General features: G+C 39.4%; 1 protein-coding gene across 2 annotated transcripts in view; it reads right to left on the bottom strand.

Moving 5' to 3' along the window:
* The window catches only part of CERK (ceramide kinase), a 42,550-nt gene that overhangs the window by 7,870 nt on the left and 10,240 nt on the right, over positions 1–24,440 (bottom strand). For both annotated transcript variants that reach the window (XM_054220312.1, XM_054220319.1), the window contains exons 3-10: positions 24,180–24,302; positions 21,676–21,801; positions 21,078–21,141; positions 18,242–18,387; positions 11,290–11,364; positions 9,393–9,545; positions 8,480–8,585; positions 5,871–5,941 (exon numbers count right to left, since the gene is read on the bottom strand). In XM_054220312.1, the coding sequence (XP_054076287.1) occupies positions 5,871–5,941; positions 8,480–8,585; positions 9,393–9,545; positions 11,290–11,364; positions 18,242–18,387; positions 21,078–21,141; positions 21,676–21,801; positions 24,180–24,302 (864 nt within the window). The remainder of the gene's footprint in view (positions 1–5,870; positions 5,942–8,479; positions 8,586–9,392; positions 9,546–11,289; positions 11,365–18,241; positions 18,388–21,077; positions 21,142–21,675; positions 21,802–24,179; positions 24,303–24,440) is intronic.

The following is a 24,440-nucleotide window of genomic DNA, read 5'->3' as shown; positions in this document are numbered from 1 at the left end:
GCCCTGCTCTGAGATTAAGGTAACTGAACAGAAGAACTACTGGAACTGGACATATCTGTGTCCGGAAGTGTAAAGGAAAATTTACAATATTTACAAGAAAACCAGGTGTTTTCTGAGATACAAACAAAATGAAAACACCACCATTTACTGGTAAATGCTGTTGTTGTTTAGCTGAGAAACATTAATAATTTAGACTATAGTGCATCCAGATACGTGTTAACATTAGAAGTATGCTCACTGTAATAAATAAGTCTCAAATTACTTAAAGTACAATGCTTATATGTGTTACTGTAATAGATTGTTTTCACCTGGTGGAAAAGTATAGTTCAGCATAAATTTCAGCATGTTACTCAAGAAAAGCTTCACTGTTCAAGTAGCAACAAAGTCAGGGTATTTATCACATTTTAAATGACCAACTGTTTTCACACCCATTCTGCAGGGTGCATCACTGTAATAGCACAAATTATTTGCCCACAATACCTTCCATACAATAGAGCAATCATAAGCAGGGAGGGCATAAACAGCACTCATTTCAGCTGTCTATTGTGTATATATACTGCAAGTTACTGAAATCAGCATAAAGCACCAACACTCAAAATTTACTCAGCACACGCACATAGAATTCTGCACCACACAAAGAAATATGTTCAGTTACAGTCAACACAAACATCCTTCTAAACTTGTCTGAATTGCACTCAAACCAAGCAGGCACAACGGAAGAGTCAGCCAATACGCTCTGCCAAGTAAAAAGCTTATCTGAGGCGGTGATTTAAAATCCTTTCTATTGCAAATCAAGAGTAGCTGATTTTTATTGTTTGCTTACCAGTACTGCATGGAGAAGAGATCGAACTACAAAGAAAGCCAGCTACCAGAAGTGAAATGGATTTAAGTAAACAATACCCTACATAAACAGCTGCTTAATGTCTTGTGCAATGCTGGCTAAAGCAGTCTTGATTGCTCACTAACCTGTAACTTTCTTCTGCCTTTGCTCCTTTGCTGGATCAAAGCTAACAAAATGTCAGATTTGAAAAAAACAACCAACAACAAAAAACAACCCTAACCCCCACCAAAACACACAAAAAAAACCCCCAAACAAACAAAATATCAAACAACCCCCCCCCCAAACAAAATAAAAAAGGTTGGCAATTTCTAACTACAGTTATTTCTCAAAAAGACAATTTAGTTATCATATTTAGCTCCTAAGAAAAAATTATGTAAAGCAATTTCTTTAGCTGAATCTGGGCATAAACTAAAACAACTCAAGAAATACTCCAATCTGGCCATCTGTTGACTATATCAAAGATGTGAAAGCAGTAGCTGGGACAAAAGCACTATGGAGAAGCATGTGTAACAGGAATTCAAGTTGGCATAGAAATCTATATACAGTCTTTATGCTACAAATGAATTTCTACACTATGATGATACTCTTTTTGCTAACAAATGGCTAGAGCCTGGCACAGACACTGTGCAAAATAGCTGCAATTATAAAATAATCTAGGTCATAATGTTTGTGTCAAGAAAATTAAGGTTTTATGCACTGGGCTTTACAAGGAAAATAAGAAAAAAAAAAAGAGTAAAAGCAGAAACAAGCACCAGTGGAAGGCTGCCTGCAGTTTAAGAGGGGTTTATCCAAGTCGATGAACTGAGACCAGAGGCGAAACTCGGCCAACTGAATCTGCACATCTTATTCCAGCAAGGCCACAAGTCTATCAATATAGCACCAGGACACCCCAAGGGAATCAAGGGGGATTCACGCAAGAGGGTGACACAGCCAGCCCAGCTGAAGTGCCTCTACGCGAATGCATGCAGCTTCGGCAATAAACAGGATGAATTAAGGGCCACTATGCTGCTGGAAAGCCATGACATAGTGGCCATTACTGAAACTTGGTGGGATGATTCCCATGACTGGAATGTAGGGATAGATGGATAGAAGCTCTTTAGGAAGGACAGGCAGGGGAGGAGGGGAGGAGGTGTTGCCCTCTCCATCAGTGACCAGCTAGAATCGATGCAGCTCCACATGGGGAAGGACGAGGAGCTGGTTGAGAGTGTATGAGTTAAGATTAAAGGGAAGACAGGGGAAGGTGATGTTACAGCAGGGGTCTGCTACAGGCCACCTGACCGGCAGAGCCAAGCAGATGAGGCCCTCCATAGGCAGACAGAAGTGGCTTCACGATCACAGACCCTGGTCCTCAATGGGGGATTTCAACCACCCTGACATCTGCTGGAGGGACAACACAGCAAGGCACCAGCAATCCAGGATGTTCCTGGAATGCATAGATGACAACTTCCTCCTCCAAATGGTAGAGGAACCAACAAGAAACGGTGCTATGCTGGACCTTGTTCTCACCAACGGGGAAGGGCTGGTGACCAACGTGAGGCTCAGGGATAACCTTGGCTGCAGTGACCACGAAGCAATAGAATTTAAGATCCTCAGGGCAACTAGGAGGATATATTCCAAGCTTACGACCCTGGATTTTAGGCATGTAGACTTTGGTCGCTTCAGGGATCTGCTGGACAAAGTGTCACGCGACAAAGCTCTAGAGGGAAGGGGGGCCCAGGACCGCTGGTCAGTATTCAAGGGTCACCTTCTCCGTGTCCAGGAGCAAACTATACCGACAAAGAGGAAGGCAGGAAAGAATGCTAGGAGACCTGCCTGGATGAACAGGGAGCTCCTGGACACACTGTCACACAAAAAGAAACTTTATAAGGAGTGGAAGAAAGGACAGCTGGAATGGGGGGCACATAAGGAAGCTGTCCGAACTGCAGGAGACCTGGTGAGAAAAGCTAAAGCTCAGTTAGAATTAAATCTAGCCAAGGAGATCAAGGGAAACAGCAAAAATTTCTATAGGTACATTAATGGTAAGAAGAATTCTAGGGAGGGTGTTGCCCCCCTCAGAAAGGAAACAGGGGAGCTGGTGACAAGTGATATAGAGAAGGCCGAGGTTCTCAATGACTTCTTTTCCTCAGTCTTCACTGGCAAGGGCTCCACCCACACTCCCCGAGTCACAGAAGACAATGGCAGGGGTTGGACAGAACTACCCATCGTAAGTGAAGATCCGGTTTGTGACCATCTGATGAACCTGAAAGTGAACAAGTCCATGAGACCCGATGGGATACACCCAGGAGTACTGATGGAACTGGTGGATGAGGTTGCTAAACCACTCTCTATTATATTCCAAAAGTCATGGCAGTCTGGTGAAGTCCCCACTGACTGGAAAAGGGGAAACATAATCCCCATTTTCAAAAAGGGAAAGAAGAAGGAACCAGGGAACTATAGGCCAGTCAGTCTCACCTCCGTGCCTGGTAAGATTATGGAGCAGATCCTCCTGAAGGCACTGCTGAGGCAGAAGAATAATGAAGAGGTGATTGGGTACAATCAACACGGCTTCACCAAGGGCAAATCGTGCCTGACAAACCTTGTGGCCTTCTATGAGAAGGTCACAACATCAACAGACAAGGGGAGAGCAACTGATGCCATTTACCTGGACCTGAGCAAAGCCTTTGACACTGTCCCGCATGACATCCTGGTCTCCAAGCTGATAAAATATGGGATTGATGGACTGACAATTCAGTGGATAGAGAACTGGCTTGACGGACACGCCCAAAGAGTGGCTGTCAATGGGTCCATGTCCAAGTGGAGTCCCTCAAGGATCACTACTGGGACCGGTCTTGTTTAACATCTTCATCAGCGACATGCACAGTGGCATAGAGTGCACCCTCAGCAAGTTTGCCGACGACACCAAGCTGTGTGGGGCGGCTGACATGCTGGAGGGAAGGGATGCCATCCAGAGGGACCTTGACAGGCTGGAGAGGTGGGCCCATGCCAACCTCATGAAGTTCAACAAGACCAAGTGCAAGGTCCTCCATCTGGGTCGGGGCAATCCCAAGCACCGATATAGGCTGGGCAGTGACTGGCTTGAGAGCAGCCCTGAAGAAAAGGACTTGGGGGTGCTGGTGGACGAGAGGCTCAACATGAGCCGCCAGTGTGCACTTGAAGCCCAGAAAGCCAATCATATCCTGGGCTGCATCAGGAGAAGCGTGGCCAGCAGGTCAAGGGAGGTGATTCTCCCCCTCTACTCCACTCTCGTGAGACCCCACCTGGAGTACTGTATCCAATTCTGGAGCCCCTACTACAAGAGAGATATGGACGTGCTGGAACATGTCCAGAGAAGGGCCACAAGGATGATCAGAGGGCTGGAGCACCTCTCCTATGACGACAGACTGACAGAGTAGGGGTTGTTCAGTCTGGAGAAAAGAAGGCTCTGAGGAGACCTTATAGTGGCCCATGAGTAACTTAAGGGGGCCTACAAGAAAGCTGGTGAGGGACTTTTTAGGATGTCGGGTAATGGTAGGACTAGAGGGAATGGATTAAAAATAGAGATGGGACGATTCAGACTGGACGTTAGGAAGAAGTTCTTCACCATGAGGGTGGTGAGACACTGGAACAGGTTGCCCAGAGAGGTGGTGGAGGCCCTGTCCCTGGAAGATTTTACGGCCAGGCTGGACGGGCTCTGACCAACCTGATCTAGTGGGAGGTGTCCCTGCCCGTGGCAGGGGGGTTGGAACTAGATGATCTTTAAGGTCCCTTCCAACCCTAACAATTCTACAATTCTATAATATCAGTCCTTCCCATTAAGGCACGGTAGTCAGACATAAAGAGATACAGCTAGGAGGATGACTGCACAGAATCCAGTATATTGAGAGTTGTTTTAACAGAGGAAGGAAAAGCTATGCCCATAAAAAAATCCATGGACGTGTGCACAGGAGTTGGAATGGGGGGAAAAAGGAGAGTAAGGATAGCATACTAGAGAAATCTTATTTATTATTTATACTGAGTACCAGTGGGGTACTGTACAGAAATACTTAAGCCCATGGTGCGGTTTAACCCCAATGGCAACTCGGACCACACAGCCATTCACTCACTTCCTTTCACCCCTGGCTCCCAGAGTAGGATAGTGAGAAAAGAGAGGGAGAAAAAAGGAAAAAACTCATGGGTTGAGATAAAGACAGTTTAATAGAACAGTAATGGAGGAGAAAAACAAATAACAGCAAAAGAATACACAAAATAAGTGATGCAACACAATTGCTGTCACCACCCGATGATGGATCACCCAAGCCCATCCCTAGCATCGACTGCAGATCCCTGCCCCACAGCCGACCCCCATTATTTATATACTGCACGTGACATCTATGGTATGGAATATTCTTTTGTCCTGGCCAGCTTGTCCTGTCTATGCTCCCTCTCAGCTTCTATGGGAAGCTGAAAAAGCCCTTGACTTAATATTAATAGCAACAACTAAAAAAATACGTTATCAACATTATTCTCATACTAAATCCAAAACACAGCAGCTACTAGGAAGAAAATTAACTCTATCCCAGCTGAAACCAGGACAGTCTACTAGTTTGGTTATTAGCTGTCCAAGTTCACTGCCTCACATTTATTTAATGAACAGCTTTACATAGGATGACTTTTGGGCTAACAAACACAAATTTTTAATCCTGATCTATTCTAAGAGTTATCTTAATGAACTGCTTCCTTCTATACCACCTCACAGTTTATCACTTAAGTCCTCACAAAAGGAAGAGTCCTAGCTCACAAAATATATCTTTCTTAAAGAAAAGAAACCTAACACATTGAAATACACAAGTAATTAGTATAATTTTATCAGAAATTTCTGAGGTCTGGGTGGAGGAGACACCTTACATCTTTTTCACATATTTACATGTATTTTCCTTAAAATAAAGAAACAATGGATTATATAGTAATTCGTGTTTAAAAAAAACAAAACACACACACACTTGACCTGATATATTCTGAAAAACAGTATTTTGTATAATATTACACCATCTTACTTTTTATGACAAATTACCTTCGTGTTTTAATCCGCTTTCCTTCTGCTGTTCTGCCAGCTGTTGCTCACTTCTCTTGCAAATGTAACATCTGAAAACAAAAATACCATTCACTTCCTGAAAACAAAGCTATTACGCAGTTTAACTTTTGTTTTACCCAATCATTACAGGACCTTTCTCCACCACAAGATGCGGCACGGCACTGACAACTCTGATGTGGCATGAATCACAATAGCCCTGCAGGCAGTGTAGTTTCTTAAGTACAGTGCTGAAGATTACTTGATGTCAAAAACAGCATCACAGAACCACAAGATCACATTGGTTGGAAGGGACCTCCGATGTGGTCCAAACCTCTGCTCAGGGCAGGTCTTATACTATCAGTGTCTTGTTCAATCAAGTTTTGAATATCTGCAAGGGTACAACACCTCTGGGCAACCTGTTCCAATATTTGACTGCTACAACAGTGAAAGACATTGACATACTGGAGGCAGTCCTTCATCTCATAAGTGCTGAGTACAGGGGAAGAATCACTTCCCCTGACCTGTTCACTTCTTTTTTTGCTAAGAAAGCCCAATATACGGTTGGCCTTTCTGGCTGCAAGGACACACTGCTGACTCAAGTACAGCTGTTGTCCACCAGGATCCCAAAGTTCTTTTCAGCAGAGGCACCTTCCAGTCAGTACTGTTGTATGGGATTATTCCACCCCAAGTACATGATGTTTCCCTCTGCTGAACTTCGGGAGGTTCTTCAGCTCACCAAGGTCCCTCTTAATAGCAGCCCTGACTTTCAACATGTAATCCACTCCACCCAATCTGGTATCATCCACAAAACTGCTGAGAGCACACTCTCTGTCACTGTCCTGGTCATTAATAAAGATGTATTAGCCCCAGTATTCATCCCTGAGGGACATCTTGGTACTCACAACCTATCTAAGTAGTCTAGACAGTTTTCCAGCCATCCACTTACCCAGTCCACACCTCATCAATTTGTTTTTAAGAATACTATGGGACACAGTACCAAAGGCCTTGCTAAAATCAAGGTATGTAACACCTACTGTTTCCCTCTCATCCACAGGACTAGCAACCTGTAAGGCCTGGGGGGAGACTACATCAGTGAAAACTGGGGCAAAAGAGCAATTTTCCAGCCTCTTCTGTATTTTTTTTTTTTTTAATGATTGGTATACTTGTATCATTCCTTCATAAGAAGCAACACCCTTCACATCCCCCACTGACTTCAACTCCACCTGAGCTTTGGCTTTCTCGGCTCCATCCCTGAACATTTAGGCAACATCTCTGTGTTCTTCCAAAGTAACCCATTCCACTTCCACCTTCTCTTTACCTCTCAGATCCTTGCCCATCCACGCTGGTTTTCTATCATGCTTACTCAAGCTTCTGCATATCAGAATGGACTGTTCTTGTGCTTTGAGGAGCTACCAACCAACTCTCCTGAGCCTCTTTGTCCTCCAGGGCAGTCTCCCATGGAATCTTGCCAAGATTCCTGAATAAACCAAAATATGCTCTCCTAAAGTACAGAGCTGCAATTCTACTTTTTGTCTTGCTTACTTCTCTCAGGATTTTAAACTCTATAATCTCACAGTCACCGCTGCCAAGCCTCCCTTCAACCATCACACCCCCCACTTTCCTGCATGATCACTGTCATCACCGCACTCTGGGATTCTCCTGAATTGCTTGTGCCCAGCCCTATTGCCCTTCCAGCAATTATCAGGATGTATAAAATCCCCCATGAGGCATCAGGCACTCTTTACTCCCTAAGACCTGGATGACAGCTTTCTCCCTCTGGAGCTTCCCCTGCATCAAAGCACCTGATGGATCAGGACAGTTTCTCCAGGGAGTACTGGAGACCGTGATCCATAGCATGTCACAGCACTATTATTACAGTCCAGTCTCAACAAGTTCCAGGTAGTTTCTGGCCAAAGTTTCTGGCTCCTTTGTATCCTGCTGTGCTGTTTGCTGCTGTGACAGCTACTATATCTCTGATAGCTACACTCATATATGAAGAACAACAATAAACCCTAGCATAACTTCAAGCAGGTGAAAGCAAAAAGAAAGGAAGGAACGCTTGGAGATTAAGGTAGGACCCCTTGATTGGAGAAACAAGTGAAGAATATCACACAGAATTTATACTGCACAGTAGCAGTTTATAAAAAAAAGGATAAGTAGGCTGATTCCAGAGAGGACCTATCCTCAGGACAAGCCATGCCAGCTGTTGTCATGGCACTAAAGCAATTCCTAAAATTGATAGACCCAATTACAATGTGAACATTCGAGAATTTTTGAATAATTATTTCCATTTGTGGAAGCTATGGGGCATCCAGAGTTTTCATTTATTAGCAGTACCACAGCACAGTGTTACTTGTGTGTGCTGTTATACTTTGCTTCAATTAAAATTGTGGGAGGGAGAGACCAGTTAACAAAATTTTATTACATTTTTGTTTACTGACCTGATAAAACGAAGTGTTCTCTTTAATGAGTCAATAAACTTTTTTACAAGCTTGTCTCTTTCAGAGTAAATGTTTTGATATTAAAAACAACATTTCTGTGACCTCTATTTATGTACAGGCCTTTTAAAATAGTTCATGTCAAATATCCAGAGATAAACATTAGCCTACCCTGTTCTGCATCCGCCTTTATCTCGTGGAGATCCCCGTGTGTGTTTTGCTGGTTGAAAAGAAATTGTTCCTTCATAGTAATGATGAGAAAGAAAAGTCTTGAAGCCTACATAAAACAGGTATTAAGCAGCATTAAGACATTATAAATCCACATTGCAAACACCTTTGCATACATCCCTTAATTGTTCCTCTCTTTCCTCTTTCTCTAAGGACTGCAAAACCACAGTTGCTCTCCTCAAGCTCACAGCTCTTTGTGTTAAGATGTTTTAGACTGTAAAGGACAAGGAAATACCACCCCCCTAACTTTTTAACATTTGCCAATAGTGCCATTACTTTGTTTGACATCTTTAAAGCCAACTAAAAATTTTAGCTGTACATCACTGCTGAATCTTAAAATTGGCCTACGCTACTTAAATTCTGCTTCTGCATCTTCTTTCCCTAATACAAGACAAATCAAAGAAGGCAAAAAAAATACTTTCCAGTAGCACAGAAGTTATCCAAATATTAGTTAATTAGGCTAAACCACTCATCTCTCTCTCTAATTAGTGCTGGAAGAACAAAATTAACAATTCATTCCATCAGCTGAATGTCCAAGACAGAGGAGTGACTACATCTCTCTGACTGAAAAGGAACTCAAAATGATTAGCACAGAAAAGACTACTTTTTAGGCAGCTATCACCAGGTGACATATATTCATCACAACTTTGATGAGCACACTGTTAATGTTATCCCCCAAGTTACAGAGCTGTACATAATGTGATCCAACATACTTGGTACTACAAGGAGTTTAAAATCAGGTTCGGTCTGTTTCTGATGTTTAACAGCTTCTGAGAAGCTTGGTTTGGAGAGACCACATCAACTGCTCCAATACATTTACATGCTGACAAAGTAATGTAATAATTACACAAGTTACCTGAGTAATCATATCTCATCGGACCCATCCACCGCTTCTTTTCACTATCTTTTAATATATCTCCATAAAAACCATAACCCAGCAATGATACATAGTACTTCAAAAACGTGTTGTTATGATGTATAGAAGAGACATCCAGAGGCTGACAGTCACCTATGAAGATTAGAAGTGCAAGGTTCTATTACGGCTTATTTTGTTTGCAGCTGCAAACGTGATAGTAACTTTAGCATTATCAATTTTTTAGCAGTAAAAAATAAGTTATATTATGTCATAAGATATACATGTCATGTATACATATATATTTCTTATACATAAAGGGAAAATATTTGTTAATAGTAAATTCATTTAATATTTAAAAAGCATTGAGGACTAAGCGAGAGGAAAGATTGGTATGCTAAAAATATGTAATGAAGAACTTACACTTGTTTACCATATAGCAGTAGGTGGGGATGTTATAGAAGACATCAATGCAGCATCTGTACATCTACCGGATGCTACTTAATCCTATATGTCATACTATCAGAAGATAATTCTGATGGAAAGGGGCCTTAGGAGGTTTCTCATCAAACCTTCCACTTAAAGTAGCGTCAGCTATGAGGCCAGATCAGGTTACTCAGGTCTTATCCCATCAAGTCCTGAAAAATCCCTAAAAACAGGGAGTATACCACCTTGCTGATGTCCTCATAGTGTAAGATTTAGAGTGGTGGTGGGTTTCGGGGGGCTTGGGGAGATGGTTGTGTTTCTTTGCTTGGTGTTTTGTTTGGTTTCTTTTTTTCCTCTTTTCTTCTTTCACTTTACACCCATTGTCTCTCAGCCTGCCACCACAGACTGCTGTGAAGAACCCTTTATGTGAAAAACACTCCTAAAAATAGGAGTGTATATATGCAATTTAATAATCCAGCTAAAAACCTATGATATAGTAAATCCACATTTCTCTCTAATCCTAGTCCAATGGCCTAAACTCTACACATGCTAAACAGATTTTATCATAGATTAATAACAGAGAAATACACGTGTAAACCTTTGCAACGCCAGCTCCTAAAACTGCAACTGTTAAGCACTCAATAACAAGTGATAATGAAATAATCACCATTTGGAAATGCTATCCTTTATGCTTACACAACATCATTATAACTGAAGACTGCCTTGCACAATTTTTCAAATTCAGTATTAAGAAATGGGTGATTGTGATTCTTCAGTTAAGTGGCAGAAAGGACGGACATCACAAATCACAATGCACTGAATATGCCAAGCTGTCTCCTTCAGCCCCTGTGCAGTTCAGGGTCTCCATCACTAGAGGACTTTGAGAAGTGGCAATGTCAGCATCCCTACTGATGACAATATATCAAAAAGTATTTATTGAAGAGGAGTGGTTCTCCTCCCTAGTTTCTCCTCAAATATATGACTTACAGATAGCAAAACCAGGAAATTATCAGCTAATTCCAGTCAAGCAGAAGCCATTCTTCTAACTTAGCATGGTAGCATTGAATTGCACAGGACAATTGGGCAACTAGTATAAAACACTACTATTCAAGTGTACGTGCACTCGTCATAGCTTTCTCTAAGATATATATATAGAGCTCAGCAACTTACACTGCTCATTGTATTTTACTGCTATTTTCAAAAGCTTGCCAGAATGCATGAAAACTTAAGCACCAGATATAAAGTTTCAAGATGTTATGATCCCTTTAAAACAATGAATTACAGTAGAGAAAGCAATTAATTTTAAGCCTCCTGTATTTCAAATCAGACTTAAATCACAGACGCAAACTTTGTATTTCAACTCAGCCATTCTGTTCAAATTATATTTCACAGACACAGAAAGAACTGAATGAAACTATTATTTTTTGCTATTTTAATCATTTCCATAACAAAACAGCAAACTGTGACCACTCACCTACAATAATATGGAGAGCTGATGTTACTGGATCAGAAATGCCAACAGTTGAATAGCATATGCAATCTGTTGATCCTAAAAAATAAAAAAACCTACAGATTAATCTATATCTTTTCAAAGCAAGTATTATTGGCATGGTCCTCCAAATAAAAGCATTATCTTCCTTTGGCTGTACCCTTTCTATTCTATGGAATAAAGTAAACACAAGGATACAAGTATTATGATCTAAATTGTAACCTCTTTCCCCCCCCACCGATGAGTAGGATTTCTTTCTTTCCGTACAAAGCACAAAGATTTTCACTATATGAGCAATAAATACATAGCAGTTAGTGAAGGGAAATAAGTTAATTTACGTGAAAAACTTCAGGATTACATTACAGCTTTTATATCAACTAGGGATGTAGGGGAAGGCAGGCATACACTGATTCTCCTTCGCTTAAGATTTCTTACTCATTAAGATCTCATGAAAATAAATTGATCGGTGCCCTGTTTTCTGGGGGGAAAGTGATCCAAATTCCAGGCTGTCAACATCCCCTCCTCCTTCAGCTGCATCTTGAATCAGAAATTCCTCCTTTGTTCTGTTGCTTGAAAATTAGTAAATACTTGCTTCCAGGAAGTAGTTTATAGATAGGGGAGCAAAGTGGATAGAGATTTGCCTTTACAGTCTAGAGCAAAATACCTACAAGAAGAAAGGCGGGGGGGAAAGCTTTAGGTTTCACCTTTGTTCTGTCTTTGTTACTAACTATCTCCAGGCCCCCGCTCCATCAGTATGCTCACTCAGTATTTTAGGTGCTGTATAGAGACAGGCAATTCTCCCTGATCCCTATAAAAAACATCTAAGGGCTTAATGTAGGGTTCTGATTTCTTCTCTGCAGCAGGGACTTGGAAGTCAGGGCCAGACATAGCAAAGCATTTTTGTTGCAGCACCTAACTCCAAATTTATCTTTCAGTTTCTCCCATCCCTTCCCTGAAAATGAATTCCTTCAAAGTCAAGGCTAGAAATCTGACAACAAAAAATTACTTGGTCTACATATACATTCTCAGATTTGCTACTGATACACTAGAGAGAGTGTAGAGCAGCTCAGATACAGAGTACTTAATTTCTGAGGCCTAATCAAATTCAAATTGAAAACTAAAAATGGAGTAATGAGTAATCACTACTTAAAATCTACTTTTGGTTCCTTCTTACTTTGAAGTCAGACAGGGTATATGCAGTTAGCAATAGGAGCAAAGAAATTCCTTCTCCCTCCAATTCACTTCTCAGGAAATGGATACCACTTTCCCTGACAGTGAAGGGCATGAGAGAAGCTTCTATCAAGTAAACGCTGTGCGGAAGCCTGACACAGTCAACAAGCAGCAGATCCAGGACCCAATTAAAGAGGGTATCCCAGCACAGCAGTTGTCTAGTACTGGGCTAGCACATTTCAACGACGGTGGCACCATTCCACCATATGTAGACAGCTGAATCCCGAACTAAACATCTGAAATCTCCCAGCTAAAGAAAGCTCTCATCTCAGATATTTTGGTATTAAGAGCCTACTGAAAATACGAAGTGTGTAGAGGGCACATCAATTAGTCTTTGTTAAAATAAGTTTAATTACTTTGAATCTTTATCATAAATTATGTACACTAGAGCGCTGTTTCGTTACCCATTTTCCCCACAGTCTGTTTGTTATTAGGAGGTACCATACAGCCACACAGCTGTTACACAGGCAAGTTCTTCTACGTTCTTTCCCTCCCCAAATTTAAACACTGTAATTTTTAAAATACATACATTTAATGATTTAAAAATTATCAAGGAAATCCTTCCTTTTAATTAATCACAAGGAGAAATGATCAAGATATGCATTTAAAATATTAAAGAGAATGTGCTCCCCATGAAACACTTTTGCTAAAGCAAGATTAAAGAAACCAAAGTGATGGACTGCACTACATAGAATACAGTATGGCTAAATCACCAGATTTTCGCTCTGCATGCAGATATTGCTGGATATTAGAGAGTAGACGAGTGATGCAGACAGGTGCATAGAACCACCAAAGCAATAAGCAAAACCAGGTGATTTACTGGTTGTATGGAAGAATTAATGACATTAATTCTAGCACTTTTTTTTTAACTATTATTATTGTGATTTTTTTTGTTGTTCCACAGAATCAATCATCTGAAAAATGATTAGACTACCAGCTTACAAGTAAGTTTTCTTAAACCAAAACACACGCATGCTGTGGGCTACAAGTATTAATTTTTGTGCTTTTATTGATGGAATAAACTAAACAAATTCTAAAGAACTGGAAGCACTAAACTAAGCAGATGACAGAACCAATAGTCAGATAGATGTTGATCCTACAGAAAAGAGTGAATTTAATAAAGAAATGGAAATACTCTTAGTGGTCATGAGCATCGCTCTATGTGAGATACCCTTCACAGGAGCAGGTGCTCCCACAGCACACACAGAATCATCAGAGACAAACTGGTTTGGCAACAGGAGTCTGTACTGCAAAGAGGTAGAGCAACAAGTTCAGTGGGGGTCCCCTGTCTTTATAGCATTTTTGTGAAGTCACAATCCATGCAGTGACCTCATAGACAAAAACCAGGTGAGCCATGCTAATGACAGAGCAACGGCATACTCTTGGCCAAGCAGCATTTAGTATTTTGAAAAATCTAGATGGTGACTTTTATGGGAAGTGATTTTCAAGTGACAAGGATCTGACACATTCAAAAGTAAGGGGAGAAGCTACTGTTACAGATGAATGGCCTGGGCACACAGTCATGTTCCTACTCAAAGTTTTGTACATCTATCTTTCTGCATCCAGAAATCAAGAAATCAAGTTTAACATCTGCAGAATGACTGACTGGTTTAAAAAGGAACAGTTCAGAAGGACTTTGTTCTGGGATTTTTTGGCAGATAATCACTTCAGCAGAAGTTCAGTACCACAGTACAACAAAAATGGATTAATATAATAATGGCAAATTTAAGAGATGAAGTTAACATCACATGGAAAAGTAATCTTGACTTAGTTGTCTTCATAGCAGCCCCACCATATTAAATGCAGTACTTAGAGCTAAGACTGTCATTTCCAGAAGTATAATGGATTTAAAATGCTGAAGGAGGAACACAAAGCACTGCACGTCAGATTTCAAACTGGACATACTGAACCTTGAAATGAGATGCTAACTAAACTGCAAAGATCATTAAGTATTACAAATGTTGTAACAGAGAAGGCTGCAGACACATCACTTGGAGTCATTTAAAAAAAATAATTAGACAGCTTTCTATGCTATGCTTTAACACATTTTCAAAGAGAAATTTTACAGCCTAGATGACAGCAGTATAAGAGTCCAGTCACACTTCATGATTTTACTTGCATCTGGTTTTTAAGTTTGTGAATTAATCTTCCACCATTTTTCTATACTACCTTCACATAAGAAGCCTGTGCTGTCTTTAGCATTCTGCATTTCTACAGCTACACATCGACACACTGATTACAATCATACTGCATGCTTCAATCCTAGACATTACAGAGTTCATACCTTGACCTCAACAAAAGCAAGAGGGATCTGGATACACCAGAACCCTAAATCGCTATAGTAATTAATACTTTGTATCTACATTTTGCTCACTCTTCCCTAGCACTTGGAAGATTTTTCTCCTATCCCCAGGGTAGGATGACAAACTTGGGTTTTGGAAGAATGAATGCATTAATTTTATGCCACAGCACAGAGTGAAGTAGGATTGGTTTTTTCTACCTGCTGAGATCTTAAGAGTATTTAATCTAAGCTGTTCTTTTACTAAAGAGTCCTCTAACAGCAGTTGACAGCTTTGTCCTCCTGTTCTGTGCCAGGTTGAGTAATAAGAATGATTTACTTTGTCTTACTCTAGAGGATATAATTTTAATACTAAAACATGTGGACAAAACCTCAGTGCCACTTGTTGTAAGAGAAATGATTCTCTGTTTTTAAGTTCTATGGAGGCATGCTACCACTCTGGATGCAGCAAGAACACATGGCTGAATGTGTTTTTAAGGCTAGATGGCACTAGGAGGAAGTAATAACTAAGGAGACTTGTAGTTACCACATCACAGTGCAAAGCTTCGTCAGGTTGCTACAGCCTCTAAGTGCCCTTAACAGCAAATCTGTTTACAACCGCATTCAGTCAATTTACACTGGCAGATTTGGCAACTGGCAGAATGGGTGCTACTACAAGAAACTCAGAAGTTAAAACTGCCATTTCAGCAGAAGCCTTTATTCACATCAATAAAAACCCACGAGTTATTTCATAAAAATGTACCATAAAGCATAAGAATACATGATATTTTTTTAACCAGAAGGCACACTAAGGAGAGAGACTGTCTGGAAACAGACAGATTGGTACAAAAAAAGGGGCCAAGAGCAGCCTTGCTGCAGAAAGCTAGAATCAGGATTTACAAGTAGCATCCAACATTAAAAAAAAAACCAAAAAGAGCCTGTAAAATGGGATTCTGCCTACGAGATACAGCTAATCACTCAAAAAAGTCATAAAGATGAGAGTGTGCTAGCATTAAATCTCTTTCATTTGTAGTTTCAAACCTTTGTACAATTAAATTGATAGTTTCTGAGCAAAGATTAAGTCTGCTGAATTGAGTGTTAGTTTGAACACAAACACTGTTTAATCACAGTCATAAACCACAACCTGCCATGTTTCTCTTAAGACAGCTTGACATTAGGAAACTAAATGAAAAAAAAGGCAAAAACACTGATTCAGTGCTACCTTACCCCAGGCTCCTGTCCTCACTGAATAAAGTGTCTCCATGTATCAGAAGACAAACAGAGCTTGAAAACAAACACTACCCATAGTTTAAGTTCTAAATATCTATTAATGAGTTCGTAGGATTGTAGAAAAAGGTTGGTTATAAAGAACTAAAAAGAGCATCATGGATGAAGTTTTTCTAGATGCATGATTTATATTCCACTATTCCTTTTGACTTGCTATATTTAGTTAAAAAAAAAAGTATTTTTAAGGATGTCACTTATTTTGGAACAGATTTCTTGTACTAGTCTGGCAACTAGGGGACCTGTTGGGGTCAATACATGGTCAGAGCTCCATTACATCAAGCAAAGATGAGGAGAAAACAGCTTCACCAAGGGCTGGGAAAACAAAACAAAACAAACTCTTGCTGCCTTCCTGACCACCCTGCAATGCATGGGTTTGGCTGTTTCATACACAATTTAAGGTCCCTGTGACAGCTAGAAGTGTTAAGAAAGGGTTAAGATTTGATCAGTAAATAGGCACTTTCCCATATTTTCAGTAATATATCATTTTAAACATTGTACGTTATACAAACAGATCAAGATTTTTTTATTTTCTGTACTTCCAAAAACTTAATTAATAGAACTTCATGGCCAGCTTCCTTATACACCATTATAAATAATTTTTGAGGGATCTGAATAATGACTTGGAGAAAATATTTGAATCATAGGACTGATTACAAGGCTGTACCTCATGTTAGTTCAAGGAATAGAGCATGCAGTATATATACAAATAGCAAACAGCTACAATGGACAAAACACAACAAACAAAACACTAAAGTATGTAAGAGAAAAAAGTGACTTGATACATGTTAGCAATATTAAAATATCAGTGAAGATCACAATTTTTGGTTGCAATTGGAAAAAATGCATTAAGAAATTCTTGAAAAAGCAAGGTCAATCTTTCAATTTTAGCATGCGTAGAGTTAATTTCCTAAGGACAAAGAAATAGCTCTTAATATTGAGGTTCTGTTTTTCTTAATTGTATCTTCTTATGGTCACTAACATCACCAGTAGGCAAAAATCTTCTGAAACCAACCATGTAAGCAAAAACCTGTAGTCCAAGAAATTCTCTCAAATAAGGGAAATGAAGGGTGGAGCACTTCAAATTCTATTCATGTTAAGTTTATTATACAAACTAATTTTAATACAAAGCTTTAACAAATAAAATCAGAATATATTTAAATATAGTCATTCTGTTATACAGAACCCTTAATATGCTAGCTAACAAGGAGAATGAAAAACCATAAGGGGACACTGACATTGCAACTTTTAGATAACTAATACTTATTGTACTGCAAGCAGAAAGGGTTAAGCTTCTTCCAAGCAAGAATTCAGACCAGTTGGGTTTGGACACATTCTTCACAAAGATATGACAAGTATAAAATTAGTCACCTAAAGCCTGAGGGTACAAATATACTATTTTACTTGGTGTATTTTTATCACCTGTGCTAAATTTTCTGATAAAGTCTGTCAATAAAGAAGTTTATCACCAAAGACCTGAACTCCAAGAATAAGTTCTCTCAAACGTCTCTCAACGACAGCAGTCAGGATTGCCTGAAAAAGCAGCTGACATTGAGAACTGTGAAGGTAGAGCACCTCTAAAAAGGGGCAGAAATTGCAACTTGGTCTGGAACCTGAGGACTGTTCCTCAGCTCTAGTTGCTTTCTGCGATGACAGCTGGAGGAAAAAAAAAAAAAAAAAAAATTAATTTTAGCATTTGCTCAGAGTTTGCCAGACCAGTGGGAGGTTGGGAGGTTCTCATTACAATTCTAACTAAATTTGTGGAGCGTTTGGAACTGGAAAAATATTTATCAGGCAAGTCCCTGTTCAGTAAATTTCACTCATTAATATGTTCAGATGGGCAAAGGTATTACTGTCAACATCTTATCTGGCATTAACACACAATAAGCCACACCAAAAAAAAAGTCATAGTAATTAAATTCTGAAGTTGCACATTAAGATTTGATTTCCTTTGCAAAATATCCTTCCCAAATAAAATTGCATGTGATCAATAATTACACTGGGACACAAACAACTTTAGCTAGGTGTCTTTATGGACTACCATTGCTCATATCTTACACTTCGGCCTAAATTCAAGAAGTTACAAATAAGAAGAAATTTCAAGATTAAATTAATAAAGTAAACCGAAAGTTAACCCTTTCTTACCAGCAGGAATTATGCCAATCCTTATATTGCACTGGACTAATGGTGCTTTGGGATTATTTTGGTCTATGCCAGAGTCCTTCTGCATTCTTCCAATGAGACCATGCATCACTTCACTGAACATGCCGTCCCCACCAACACAAACAACACTGCCAGGAAACACAAATTAGAATGCACACTAACAGTCAATAAACAACACAGCAAGTGTTCTACTTACAGCATGCACTGGGCACATCAAAAATTGTTAATTCTCCTCCTCCATTTTTACAGAACATAGTAGCCCACAGTCAACTTGGCAATTAACAAAAAACAGAAAAAAAAATGATCAAGCTACACAACTGCAAATGCACCTAGACACATCTGTAATGTTAGAAAAAAATGCTGGAACGCAACCTAAAAAAAATTAAAGATTTTTATCTCCTATTGCTGTGTGTGGACAGACAAATATCAGTGGAAATTCACTATACAAGGAAAACACTGAACAGGACTGTACATACAGCTTTCTAAGTAAACAAAAGGGAAATAGGGTACCTGTACTAAAAAGGGAAAAATAAGTTAATATTTGTGGCTTGAGGCAGAAGTATATTTATTTCACTGTTAATTTAATAGGTATATACATTATATGAAAGTCAAAAAAACAGAAAAGTGCATGCTTGCATGCTCTTCTGAACATGCTGAGCGCCCAAACAGACAGAAGTCATGTGTATCTACATAGCCATTCATAATGAAACACAGAGTTCCAAATGTTACCAGATGCAAAACTTTGGTTTGCAAACTTAATTCAGGTCAGAGCTGGTGCAGCAGCTACACAGATCCTCAATATGTTAAAGCTCAGCAGAGAGTCCACAGCCAAGCAAATACTAGGAAGTAAAAGACTATTTTACAGCAATATACATTTCATGCACAGTAATCAAATGCACACTCTGAACTCTAAAAGCATAAACATTCTTTAACTGAAAAACTAATTCAAATACACTTTAGAGGAACACATGACAAATCCAAAGTTATGCATGTAGTCCCCAGCATACCTGTTTAGGAACTGTTACTGTTACCTACAGCAATCATTTCCAATGCATAAACTAATACTTACTCTTCCATATAGTCAGCAACAGATACTGCAGACGAAACGCTTATTTCATAGGGCAAGTAAGTTTACTTAATTTTTAAGTATTGATGATTTAAATTTACTTATTATTCTATTTTCAGCAGAAGGAAAGCTTGAAAAAACCCAGACATTTTTTCACTAATGGAGAGGACAGTCTTAGAAATATACACTGTCCAAGTCAAGACTTAAGAAACGGGGAGAGAAGGGAGAAAAGGATGTTTGTTTTTCATTTTTATAATTAATTTCTCTTTCCATAGCTTAACTACATTATTCCTCAACTTTAGCCTGTCTCATCTTTCTCTGCAGACTCTAAGAGGTTAAGTGGACTAGAAGTATCACATCAGCTCAAGGTCAAAGTTGTCTCAGTAGTGTTCTATTTATAACAAATACTATATCCAGACTCAGAGACGACACTGATATGAACGTCTATACCTATCAAGGGTAAATACTGGCAGATAACGACGTTCACATACACAGTATCAGCATGACCAAATTAATTGCAAACATCAGATGACCAATGTGCAAGTCACACCTGTGAAGGCCCCTAGTGAAGAACTACTGTAAGAGAGATCCTGGAGCAATTCTTACATTTTGGGTTTATTTTTCTAATGGGCTAGCATTTCACTTTTCAGACAGATGACAATAGTAAACTACATATGCTAAAGGACTTCAGGAGAAGCAAGTCCACAAGACAACTGAGTTTTAAAAGAACTATGGTCCCTTCTAATTTCAACCACTCTGTGAAATAGTTCAAGAACTAAGGAAAAAACCAACCTGAAACAGTTTTACAGAGGCTTGTGAAACAGGCATATGGATAAGGAAGCATAGCTATTCATACACGTCAGGCTTACTCTAAACATAGCAATTACCTGCATCATATTACAGCATGCTCTAGTTGTTCTGCACAATGATGTACAAAAACCTGCTATATTGTAACTGAATGAATATTGTAAGTAACTGTCTTCAAAGAGTAGCTGTTCTATCACTGAGCTATTAGATACTCACCATAAGAAATTCTTACAAGGGGAAATGAGAAGAACAAACAGGAATCTAGCACAAGAGGTTTAAATAAGCTGTCTCAAGTAAATACACTTGGAAGACAGCGAAGCAGTTATCTCTAAGAATCCTGTATCTAGTTCCAAAATTACAGGCATGGCTTTGCCAAATAGGGAATCCGGAGAGTGAATGAAGAATCTCATCACTGAGTGAAGGGAAAGCCACTTATCAGAACCAATCTAAGAGGACAGATGAACAACAACTAGGTGTAGGAATCCAAAGAAGCTTTTCCTGTATGTACGAAGAATCAAAGTTGAAGAAACACATGCATTTCTGTGGTTCAACCATTTTTAAAATCTTCCATGTAACCATGTGGTTTGGACTCACGTATACATCAATACCACCTATACCACAAAACATTTCAGGGTAGCTTTCAAGCTCTCAGAACACTCAACTTCTGGAATTAATATTACATTCATCTTTTGAACACAAATCTCACGCAAACATTGTTATACTACACTTGAATGCATTGTGTGCTGAACAGGTTTGCTGGAACAGTTTAGTTTTCCTTTGATACTCCTAAACATCATTCTCTTATGGAAAGGAATATGCCCCAGAACTTTCAGATGTTGCAATAAACCTATCGGCAATGAAGGCTACTATTTTAAATTAGAGAAAAGAACAGACTGATTACAGAATGTATCAGCTAGAAAAGAAAAGGCAAGTGAAGTTACTTACCCATCATATTTATTAATATTAACTTCAAATAAATTGTCCTTAGCATGGTTAGCATGTTCAGTTACTATGAAGAAATAAACACATTAAAAATTACTATTATAAAATTACTATTATAAAATGGTATATAATATACGATTATAAAAATGCTGGGTTTAATTCATTAATAACCATGATTCTATTACCAATGTGACCATAGAACAGCCTGCCCATAAAACGTGTTTCAAAAGGTTTTATGCCAAGGAAAGAATTGAGAGAGACATGCACTGCAGTACATATGGAAAAATATTTCACTAAAAAATTGTACAAATGAACAATTGGTTTTAACAGTAAAACAGAAAAAGACAAGAAGGACAGTATCTTATAAATGAATAGCTCAAATATCTCAGAAGTACAAGAATTTTTAGTTTAGTAAGCAGAAAATTGATATAAGGTCATCATTTATCTGTCTACCTATGCTTTAACTAGAAACATTCCCTCTCTACCACTTAGTTTAATTTCCTTAGCGTGAAAAGGTAGGTAACAGAAAGAACTAGCTACTCAGAGATGTTTTAACAGTTCAGATTGTGTTTATTAATAAATTAAAATATTCATTACTCACCAACAACATCAGTGGAAATAGAAGCCAGACTGAAGAGTGGAGCAACTTTCTGTTCATAAATCCTCTTCCCTTGTCGTTTTCCTCCATACGGATTGATATACACAAGCAACTGCTTTGGTCTAGACTCTGCAGTAAGGAAAAACTATTAGAGTACCCTGCTCTTGTACACAAAACAAAAACCCAGCAAGCTATACAAAAACAAACCCGCAAACATCAAAGCAAACACAGCACAAAAGCCTTTTATAACTCTTTATGAACTCTTACAGAATCATAGAATGGTTTGCGTTAGAAGGGACCTTAAAGATCATCTAGTTCTCACTCCCCGCCATGGGCAGGGACACCTCCCACTAGACCAGGCTGCTCAAAGCCCCATCCAACTTGCCTTTGAACATTTCTAGGAATGGAGCATGCACAACTTCTCTGGGCAACCTGTTCCAGTGCCTCACCACCCTCACAGTAAAGAATTTCTTCCTAATATCTAATCTAAATCTCCCCTCTTGCAGTTTAAAACTGTTACCCCTCATCCTATCACTACACTCCCTGATAAAGAGTCCCTCCCCATCTTTCCTGTAGGTCCCCTTTAAGTACTGAAAGGATGCTATAAGGTCTCCCCAGAGCCTTCTCTTCTCCGGGCTGAACAACCTCAACTCTCTCAGCCTGTCCTCGCAGCAGAGGTGCTCCAGCCCCCTTGTCATCTTTGTGGCCCTCCTCCAGACTTGCTCTAACAGGTCCACATCCTTCTTATGTTGGGGGGCTCAGAGCTGGATGCAGTACTCCAGGTGGGATCTCACCACAGCATAGTAGAGGGGGAGAATCACCTCCCTTGACCTGCTGGCCACGCTTCTTTTGATGCGGCCCAGGATGTGGTTGGCTTTCTGCGCTGCAAGCGCACATTGCCGGGTTAAACTCTATAATTATTTATCAAAGAGCTATAAAAACCTGCTTCATCTATCCTCTTTATTATACTGACAGTATTGAACAAATTTGTAATAAGACATCAAGAGAAAATCAGAATCATTTCATCTGACTCCACATCTCACATTCTTATGCATATGATTCTTGCAGTACCTTCCCACTAGATGATGTCAGTATCACAGACATACAAGACAAAAGACAAACCAAGAGGAGCAATAGGAAAGGCATTTGTGAGTGAAGTATACACAGAAATACTTTTACATTAATTTATTTAAATAACGTTCTTGTTTGGTAACATAGTTATAATGCATTTCCTTTCTGTGATAAAGATACAATAAGAGTAACTTACAAAACCACATCCTGCACAGCAAGTGCTTGCCCTGTAGTGTAATCCCTTCCCCCCAGAAAACACCTTTGATATTACTATCTCAAGTTTGTACAAATAGTTGTGGTGGTGGCAATGAAGACAATTATCACATCTCTGTACTAACAGATACACAAAATGGTAATGCTTGCTGCACCTAGAGAGCCTTCATTTTTTGTATAGGACCCGAAGACGTGTTATAACATTCACACTTCCTCAGATGGCATCCTAAGTTATTATTTTAAAAGGAAATTAGATCAGCACATTTGCATTTGCATAATAAATCCACCCAAGCCAGACTGCTTGAATGGTTTAAAGCTGCCACACACCCAAAGCACCATTCACCCTCTCTGAAAACGTTTTCTGAAATAGTCTGTTTTACTGGAAGTCACATACCTCATATAACATATAAAAACCAGGAACATTAGTAAGATACACTCTTCAATGCCTGTTCAGAAGAACATTTTTTTGTTAAATATCCACTTTTATCCTGTGAGCCTTAAGTACTTGCCTGAGTCACATCATAGTCCCTTCTCTGTCTCTGTGCCTCAGATGGATCCCAGACCTGTTCTGTAGGTAGCTTATCGCCAGTCCTGTCCCCAGCTCCATCTCCTGCTGCTCCTGTCTGGCCTCCCTGGATGGACCCAATTGCTTTATCTCATCTGGGCTGTAAAAGGGACCTGCTGTTATCTCCATCCCTGCTCAGATATAGTACAACCGCACCTTAGTTGGCAAGAACACTGCCTGTGCTATGGCCATCCTTGACCTTCCTTCTGTCATGGAGCTGCTCTGCTCCTGCTGCTCCTCAACACCTATCAAGGTATCTATTTCAGGAATAATTCCTGCAAAACTACTTTTAGCCTTCCAAGAAGTAGATATCCAACAGTCCCAGAAATTATTAATGGCACCTTGTTTATAAGAAAGACTGGAAACTCTGTTAAGCTTCTATCGTGTCTATTTTGTGAAAATAATTTACATCTGGGAAAAATTATAAGACACCTATAGTCCTGACTGATCAGAGCAAAACACTCAGTAGAACTTACCAAATATGCGAGATACAAAAGTAGAGATAGGAAGAATGAGACACTTCAACTCTCAGTTCCCTCAACTTTTGAGCATAAGCTGCTCTTAAGAGTTCAAAAAAGCAGCTCTATCAAAATAATATTAATTTACACACAAGCCCGTAAAATGATGCTGCAAGTGTTAGTAGTTTAATCAAACTTACTCTGCATTTCAAGTAATTCTTTCAGTGCCTGTATCCACTGATTACACAAGTGCTCATCAACACACCAAAACGTCACATCACTGCACCGCCAGCGGTGATTTCGGGCTTTCTTCACATAATATACTAGTTAAATGTTAAAAAAAAAGAGAAGAGGCACAATGAGACAGTTTTATGAAATGACAAATGCCTTAAATACATCTCGGAGACATCTCCAAAATATCTGTCTTTGGAAAAAAGTAGTACTTAACCCCCACTACACAT

This window comes from Rissa tridactyla, chromosome 1, assembly GCF_028500815.1.
Source record: "Rissa tridactyla isolate bRisTri1 chromosome 1, bRisTri1.patW.cur.20221130, whole genome shotgun sequence".
Lineage (NCBI taxonomy): Eukaryota > Metazoa > Chordata > Aves > Charadriiformes > Laridae > Rissa > Rissa tridactyla.
Note: the sequence above shows the minus strand (reverse complement) of the source record. Positions and strands in the feature narration are given on the sequence as shown.